Source organism: Oncorhynchus keta, chromosome 34 (assembly GCF_023373465.1).
Source record: "Oncorhynchus keta strain PuntledgeMale-10-30-2019 chromosome 34, Oket_V2, whole genome shotgun sequence".
In the NCBI taxonomy this organism is placed as follows: domain Eukaryota; kingdom Metazoa; phylum Chordata; class Actinopteri; order Salmoniformes; family Salmonidae; genus Oncorhynchus; species Oncorhynchus keta.
In genome coordinates, this window is record NC_068454.1 from 76,854,021 (window position 1) to 76,862,607 (window position 8,587).

At 43.4% G+C, this 8,587-nt stretch overlaps 1 protein-coding gene across 2 annotated transcripts in view; it reads right to left on the minus strand.

The window, feature by feature from the left end:
• LOC118379399 (protein kinase C alpha type-like) overlaps positions 1-4,405 on the minus strand; it is a 52,848-nt gene extending 48,443 nt beyond the window's left edge. The window contains exons 1-3 of one of the 2 annotated variants that reach the window (XM_052494974.1): positions 4,021-4,405; positions 3,791-3,881; positions 2,517-2,757 (exon numbers count right to left, since the gene is read on the minus strand). In XM_052494974.1, coding sequence (XP_052350934.1) covers positions 2,517-2,752 — 236 coding nt within the window. In that variant the 5' untranslated portion in view covers positions 2,753-2,757; positions 3,791-3,881; positions 4,021-4,405. The remainder of the gene's footprint in view (positions 1-2,516; positions 2,758-3,790; positions 3,882-4,020) is intronic. The other variant, XM_052494973.1, reaches the window with a different exon arrangement.
• Between the last annotated feature and the right edge of the window lie 4,182 nt (positions 4,406-8,587).

Sequence of the window (8,587 nt, forward strand, 5' to 3'; positions counted from 1 at the left end):
GTGTGTAAGTGTGGGTTTCTGCAGATTCATAATGTGATTGTAAGTGTGGGTTTCTGCAGATTCATAATGTGTGTGTGTGTGTGTAAGTGTGGGTTTATGCAGATTCATAATGTGTGTGTGGGTGTAAGTGTGGGTTTCTGCAGATTCATAATGTGTGTGTAAGTGTGGGTTACTGCAGATTCATAATGTGTGTGTGTGTGTGTAATTGTGGGTTTCTGCAGATTCATAAGGTGTGTGTGTGTGTAAGTGTGGGTTTCTGCAGATTCATAAGGTGTGTGTGTGTGTGTGTAAGTGTGGGTTTCTGCAGATTCATAATGTGTGTGTAAGTGTGGGTTTCTGCAGATTCATAGTGTGTGTGTAAGTGTGGGTTTCTGCTGATTCATAATGTGTGTGTGTAAGTGTGGGTTTCTGCAGATTCATAATGTGTGTGTAAGTGTGGGTTTCTGCAGATTCATAATGTGTCTGTAAGTGTGGGTTTCTGCTGATTCATAATGTGTGTGTAAGTGTGGGTTTCTGCAGATACATAAGGTGTGTGTGTAAGTGTGGGTTTCTGCAGATTCATAATGTGATTGTAAGTGTGGGTTTCTGCAGATTCATAATGTGTGTGTAAGTGTGGGTTTCTGCAGATTCAAAAGGTGTGTGTGTAAGTGTGGGTTTCTGCTGATTCATAATGTGATTTTAAGTGTGGGTTTCTGCAGATTCATAATGTGTGTATAAGTGTGGGTTTCTGCAGATTCATAATGTGTGTATAAGTGTGGGTTTCTGCAGATTCATAATGTGATTGTAAGTGTGGGTTTCTGCAGATCCATAATGTGTGTGTAAATGTGGGTTTCTGCAGATTCAAAAGGTGTGTGTGTAAGTGTGGGTTTCTGCAGATTCAAAAGGTGTGTGTGTAAGTGTGGGTTTCTGCAGATTCATAATGTGTGTGTGTAAGTATGGGTTTCTGCAGATTCATGTGTGTGTAAGTGTGGGTTTCTGCAGATTCATAGTGTGTATGTAAGTGTGGGTTTCTGCAGAGTCATAATGTGTGTGTGTGTGTGTGTGTGTGTGTGTGTGTGTGTGTGTGTGTGTGTGTGTGTGTGTGTGTGTGTGTGTGTGTGTGTGTGTGTGTGTGTGTGTGTGTGCGTGAGTGAGTGAGTGTGGATTACCAGGTGAAGGCTGTGCAGGGGCTGCATTTTGTGGGATGTTTGCAGAGGCAAGCTGGGAACTAATGAAGCATGTTTTCTGTTGTGTGTATTTAGCTGTGTGTGTATTTAGATGGGTGTGTATTAAGCTGTGTGTGTGTATTTCGCTGTGTGTGTGCCTTTCGCTGTGTGTGTTTGTATTTCGCTGTGTGTGTGTGTATTTCGCTGTGTGTGTGTATTAAGCTGTGTGTGTGTATTAAGCTGTGTGTGTGTATTTCGCTGTGTGTATGCATTTCGCTGTGTGTGTGTATTTCGCTGTGTGTGTGCATTTCGCTGTGTGTGTGTATTTCGCTGTGTGTGTGTATTTCGCTGTGTGTGTGCATTTCGCTGTGTGTGTGTGTATTTCGCTGTGTGTGTGCATTTCGCTGTGTGTGTGTATTTCGCTGTGTGTGTGCATTTCGCTGTGTGTGTGTGTATTTCGCTGTGTGATTTCGCTGTGTGTGTGCATTTCGCTGTGTGTATGTGTATTTCGCTGTGTGTGTGTGTATTTCGCTGTGTGTGTGTATTTTGCTGTGTGTGTGTACTTCGCTGTGTGTGTGTGTGTATTTCATTGTGTGTGTGTATTTCGCTGTGTGTGTGTGTTTTTCGCTGTGTGTGTGTGTATTTCACTGTGTGTGTGTATTTCGCTGTGTGTGTGTGTGTATTTCGCTGTGTGTGTGTATTTCGCTGTGTGTGTGCATTTCGCTGTGTGTGTATTTCGCTGTGTGTGTGCATTTCGCTGTGTGTGTATTTCGCTGTGTGTGTGTGTGTATTTCGCTGTGTGTGTGTATTTCGCTGTGTGTGTGTATTTCGCTGTGTGTGTATTTCGCTGTGTGTGTGTATTTCGCTGTGTGTGTGTAGTTCGCTGTGTGTGTGTATTTCGCTGTGTGTGTGTGTGTATTTCGCTGTGTGTGTGTATTTCGCTGTGTGTGTATTTCGCTGTGTGTGTGTGTGTATTTCGCTGTGTGTGTGTGTGTATTTCGCTGTGTGTGTGTATTTCGCTGTGTGTGTGTATTTCGCTGTGTGTGTATTTCGCTGTGTGTGTGTGTATTTTGCGGTGTGTGTGTATTTCGCTGTGTGTGTGTGTGTATTTCGCTGTGTGTGTGTATTTCGCTGTGTGTGTGTATTTCGCTGTGTGTGTGTATTTCGCTGTGTGTGTGTATTTCGCTGTGTGTGTGCATTTCGCTGTGTGTGTGTATTTCGCTGTGTGTGTGCATTTCGTTTTGTGTGTGTATTTCGCTGTGTGTGTGTATTTCGCTGTGTGTGTGTATTTCCCTAAGTGTGCATTGAGCTGTGTGTGTGTGTGTGTGTGTATTTCGCTGTGTGTGTGTATTTCGCTGTGTGTGTATTTACCAGATGAAGTCAGTGCAGTGGCTGCAGAAGGTGGGCTGTTTGAAGAAGCGAGCGGTGAACTGGTGGTCCTTGACCTCGATGATCCTCTTGTGTTTCAGCGCCCCCTTCCTCTGGAACACTGGCACCCTGGGAGGGGGGGTGAGGGGGGAGGGCAGGGGAGAGGCCCCAGGGGTGGCCACGGGGGAGGCCAGGGTCAGGGGGGAGAGGGAGGGGGACGGGGACACGGGAGTAGACATGCTGCCTGGAGGGATGGGAGGAGAGGGGAAAGGAGAGGTGATGGAGAGGAGGGATGGGAGGAGAGGGGAAAGGAGAGGTGATGGAGAGGAGGGATGGGAGGAGAGGGGAAAGGAGAGGTGATGGAGAGGAGGGACAGGGAACGAGGGAGAGAGAGGAGGGTAGAGGACAGATGGAGATGAGAGGGGTGGATAGGACCCAGACAGGGGACAGAGGGATGAGCAGAGAGAGAGAGAGAGAGAGAGAGAGAGAGAGAGAGAGAGAGAGAGAGAGAGAGAGAGAGAGAGAGAGAGAGAGAGAGAGAGAGAGAGAGAGAGAGAGAGAGAGAAAAGGATCCAGACAGAGGATAGAGGATCCAGACAGGGGACAGAGGGATGAGCAGAGAGAGAGAGAGAGGGAGGGAGAGAGAGAGAGAGAGAGAGAGAGAGAGAGAGAGAGAGAGAGAGAGAGAGAGAGAGAGAGAGAGAGAGAGAGAGAGAATAAAAGGACCCAGACAGGGGACAGGGGGATGAGCAGAGGGAGAGGGAGGGAGAGGGAATGTATAAAAAAGAGAGAGGTTAATTCACACATTGAGACAGAGCTCTCCTCAGAGACCCAGAGACACAGAACGATTAGTGAAATTCACACTGTGTCCCACATATGTCCCACTTCATACTCGTTTGCTTTCTCTCTCTCACCCCATCTATCCTCATCGCCACGCCATGCCAACTGCAACCTCCCACATCCCCCTGACAACCAAACACCCTGGGTTGCCCTGACAACCAAACACCCTTATCGCATGTCAACTGCACCTCCTGTTGCACCCCCCCACCCCCTACTCCAATATTAGAATTGGTACCCTCTCTGTCCTTGTCTCCTTCCTCTTTGTCCTGATTTGATATTGTGTTAATTTCTCTAAAAAAGTTTGGAATGTATTCTCATGCACAGAAAAACTAGCAATGTGAAATATTTAACTGAGAGAAAAGGGGTAGCAAACTGCTAAATGATAAATGAAACCACAACAGAGATTGAATGAATAAGTAAATAAGCCAAGAGCGTACAGCATAGCAAACAGGACCTGTTGAAATGATTATGGCACACCGGAAGATGGAGGAAATCGATCCAATGGGTGAATACCAGAGACAGGGAGGGCTGAAAGAACACAGAAACAGAACAAACAAATTCAAGAAAAAACGGAAATCCTCAACAAATAAGGAACAGAGTGGAAAGCTGCGTGGAGATAGAAGTGGAAGGAGAGAGGGAGAAACAAAGAGAAAGAGAGAGACATTACCTGTATTTGTGGTTGTTTGGGCTGACAGACTTGATCAAAGAGCAGGCTTCTCCTCTTCCTCTCCCCCTCTCTTTATCTCTCCTCCTTTGATAGGCAGCCTGCTATCGCTCTGAACCTGTCTCTGGTCACGTCAAAAAAGAAAAGTGAAGGAAAGAGAGAGAGAAAGGCAAGTGGTGGCAGGGACGAAGAGCTGGGAGGAAGAGCTGGGGAAAAGAGCTGCCTACAAAAAAATAGCAAGTAACAAGGGATGAGATTGAAGCTTTCCAAGAACAAGAGAAGAAAGAGGAGGAGTGGACTGCTATGTATCCGTTAAGTTAACCCACACAGGGTGAAGAGGGAGAAGAGGTGGAGAGATGGAAATCTCTTTAAGATTGATTCTGTTTTATCAAGAGGAAGACGGGATAAGAGAGAGAGAGGAGAGAAAGAGAGGGAGGGAGGGAGGGAGGGAGGGAGGGAGGGAGGGAGGGGAATAGGCAGCAATTCATTTTGAAATCTGGGTTACATCTCTCTGGAGAGAGACAAAGCGAGAGAGCAAGTGATGGAGGGAGAAGAAGGGGGGCCATTTTGCCACCATCACTATGGGACTAACACCGACCAACAGTCTAACACTTCTCACAGTGACAGACTGATAGAGAGGAAGGAGTAAGACAGAAGGATGCTCTTGATAGATCAGAGTCTCTAAACAACACCAGTCTATCAAGGGTTAATCATCAATATCATGGTAGACAATCTGTTGCCTTACAACTAGCTGACAGGAGTGTTGGCAGTAATGGTTGGACCATATTCAGAACAGCCTGTGGAAGGATCAAGGCCCGTTTGATGTGAATAACTTGGTAATTATTCGAGTGGAATGGAGATAGGGAACAAAACAATTTTTCTAGTGGAATGGAGATAGGGAACAAAACAATTTTTCTAGTGGAATGGAGATAGGGAACAAAACTGTTTTTCCAGTGGAATGGAGATGGGAAATAGTACTATTGTTCCAGTGGAATGGAGATAGGGAATAGTACTGTTGTTCAGTGGAATGGAGATAGGGAATAGTACTGTTGTTCAGTGGAATGGAGATAGGAAACAGTACTATTGTTCCAGTGGAATGGAGATAGGGAATAGTACTGTTGTTCAGTGGAATGGAGATAGGAAACAGTACAATTGTTCCAGAGGAATGGAGATAGGGAACAGTACTGTTATTCAGTGGAATGGAGATGGGGAACAGTACTGTTATTCCAGTGGAATGGAGATAAGGTTAGTACTGTTATTCAGTGGAATGGAGCTGGGGAATTGTACTGTTATTCCAGTGGAATGGAAATAGGGAAGAGTACTGTTATTCAGTGGAATGGAGATAGGGAAGAGTACTGTTATTAAGTGGAATGGAGATGGGGAATCGTACTGTTATTCCAGTAGAATGAAGATAGGGATTAGTACTGTTATTCAGTGGAATGAAGATAGGGATTAGTACTGTTATTCAGTGGATTGGAGATGGGGAACAGTACTGTTATTCAGTGGAATGGAGATAGGGAACAGTACTGTTATTCAGTGGAATGGAGATGGGGAAGAGTACTGTTATTCAGGCTAATGGAGATAGGGAATAGTACTGTTATTCAGGTTAATGGAGATAGGGAATAGTACTGTTATTCAGGTTAATGGAGATAGGGAATAGTACTGTTATTCAGTGGAATGTAGATAGGGATTAGTACTGTGATTCAGTGGAATGGAGATAGGGAACAGTACTGTTATTCAGTGGAATGGAGATGGGGAAGAGTACTGTTATTCAGTTTAATGGAGATGGGGAAGAGTACTGTTATTCAGGCTAATGGAGATAGGGAATAGTACTGTTATTCAGGTTAATGGAGATAGGGAATAGTACTGTTATTCAGTGGAATGAAGATAGGGATTAGTACTGTTATTCAGTGGAAAGGGTTAGTGGAATTGAGATAGGAAACAGTACTATTGTTCCAGTGGAATGGAGATAGGGAATAGTACTGTTGTTCAGTGGAATGGAGATAGGAAATATTACTATTGTTCCAGTGGAATGGAGATAGGGAATAGTACTGTTGTTCAGTGGAATGGAGATAGGAAACAGTACTATTGTTCCAGTGGAATGGAGATGGGGAATAGTACTGTTATTCCAGTGGAATGGAGATAGGAAACCGTACTGTTATTCAGTGGAATGGAGATAGGGAACAGTACTGTTATTCAGTGGAATGGAGATAGGAAACAGTACTGTTATTCAGTGGAATGGAGATGGGGAATAGTACTGTTATTCCAGTGGAATGGAGATAGGGTTAGTACTGGAATTCAGTGGAATGGAGATGGGGAAGAGTACTGTTATTCAGTGGAATGGAGATGGGGAATTGTACTGTTATTCCAGTGGAATGGAGATAGGGAATACTACTGTTATTAAGTGGAATGGAGATGGGGAATCGAACTGTTATTCCAGTAGAATGAAGATAGGGATTAGTACTGTTATTCAGTGGAAAGGAGATAGGGATTAGTACTGTTATTCAGTGGAATGAAGATAGGGATTAGTACTGTTATTCAGTGGATTGGAGATGGGGAACAGTACTGTTATTCAGTGGAATGGAGATAGGGAATAGTACTGTTATTCAGTGGAATGGAGATAGGGAACAGTAATGTTATTCAGTGGAATGGAGATGGGGAAGAGTAATGTTATTCAGGTTAATGGAGATAGGGAATAGTACTGTTATTCAGGTTAATGGAGATAGGGTATAGTACTGTTATTCAGTGGAATGAAGATAGGGATTAGTACTGTTATTCAGTGGAAAGGAGATAGGGATTAGTACTGTTATTCAGTGGAATGGAGATGGGGAATAGTACTGTTATTCAGTGGAATGGAGATAGAGAATAGTATGGTTTTCAGTGGAATGGAGATGGGGAAGAGTACTGTTATACAGTTGAATGGAGATGGGGATTAGTACTGTTATTCACTGGAATGGAGATGGGGAATAGTACTGTTATTCAGGTGAATGGAGATAGGGAATAGTACTGTTTTTCAGTGGAATGGAGTTGGGGAAGAGTACTGTTATTCAATGAAATGGAGATGGGAAATAGTATTGTTATTCTGTGGAATGGAGATAGGGAATAGTACTGCTATTCCAGTGGAATGGAGATGGGGAAGAGTACTGTGATTCAATGAAATGGAGATGGGAAATAGTACTGTTATTCTGTGGAATGGAGATAGGGAATAGTACTGTTATTCAGTGGAATGGAGATAGGGTTAGTACTGTTATTCAGTGGATTGGAGATGGGGAACAGTACTGTTATTCAGTGGAATGGAGATGGGGAATAGTACTGTTATTCAGTGGAATGGAGATGGGGAATAGTACTGTTATTCAGTGGATTGGAGATGGGGAACAGTACTGTTATTCAGTGTAATGGAAATGGGGAATAGTACTGTTATTCAGTGGAATGGAGATGGGGTTAGTACTGTTATTCAGTGGAATGGAGATATTGAATAGTATTGTTATTCTAGTGGAATGGAGATAGGGGTTGTAGTTATTCAGTGGAATGGAGATAGGGTTAGTACTGTTATTCAGTGGATTGGAGATGGAGAACAGTACTGTTATTCAGTGGAATGGAGATGGGGAACAGTACTGTTATTCAGTGGAATGGAGATGGGGAATAGTACTGTTATTCAGTGGAATGGAGATGGGGAATAGTACTGTTATTCAGTGGAATGGAGATGGGGAAGAGTACTGTTATTCAGTTTAATGGAGATGGGGAAGAGTACTGTTATTCAGGCTAATGGAGATAGGGAATAGTACTGTTATTCAGGTTAATGGAGATAGGGAATAGTACTGTTATTCAGTGGAATGAAGATAGGGATTAGTACTGTTATTCAGTGGAAAGGGTTAGTGGAATTGAGTTAGGAAACAGTACTATTGTTCCAGTGGAATGGAGATAGGGAATAGTACTGTTGTTCAGTGGAATGGAGATAGGAAACATTACTATTGTTCCAGTGGAATGGAGATAGGGAATAGTACTGTTGTTCAGTGGAATGGAGATAGGAAACAGTACTATTGTTCCAGAGGAATGGAGATAGGGAACAGTACTGTTATTCAGTGGAATGGAGATAGGAAACAGTACTGTTATTCAGTGGATTGGAGATGGGGAACAGTACTGTTATTCAGTGGAATGGAGATAGGGAACAGTACTGTTATTCAGTGGAATGGAGATGGGGAAGAGTACTGTTATTCAGGCTAATGGAGATAGGGAATAGTACTGTTATTCAGGTTAATGGAGATAGGGAATAGTACTGTTATTCAGTGGAATGAAGATAGGGATTAGTACTGTTATTCAGTGGAAAGGAGATAGGGATTACTACTGTTATTCAGTGGAATGGAGATAGGGAATAGTGCTGTTATTCAGTGGAATGGAGATGGGGAATAGTACTGTTATTCAATGGAATGGAGATAGGGATTAGTACTGTTATTCAGTGGAAAGTAGATGGGGAATAGTACTGTTATTCAGTGGAATGGAGATGGGGAAGAGTACTGTGATTCAGTGGAATGGAGATAGGAAACATTACTATTGTTCCAGTGGAATGGAG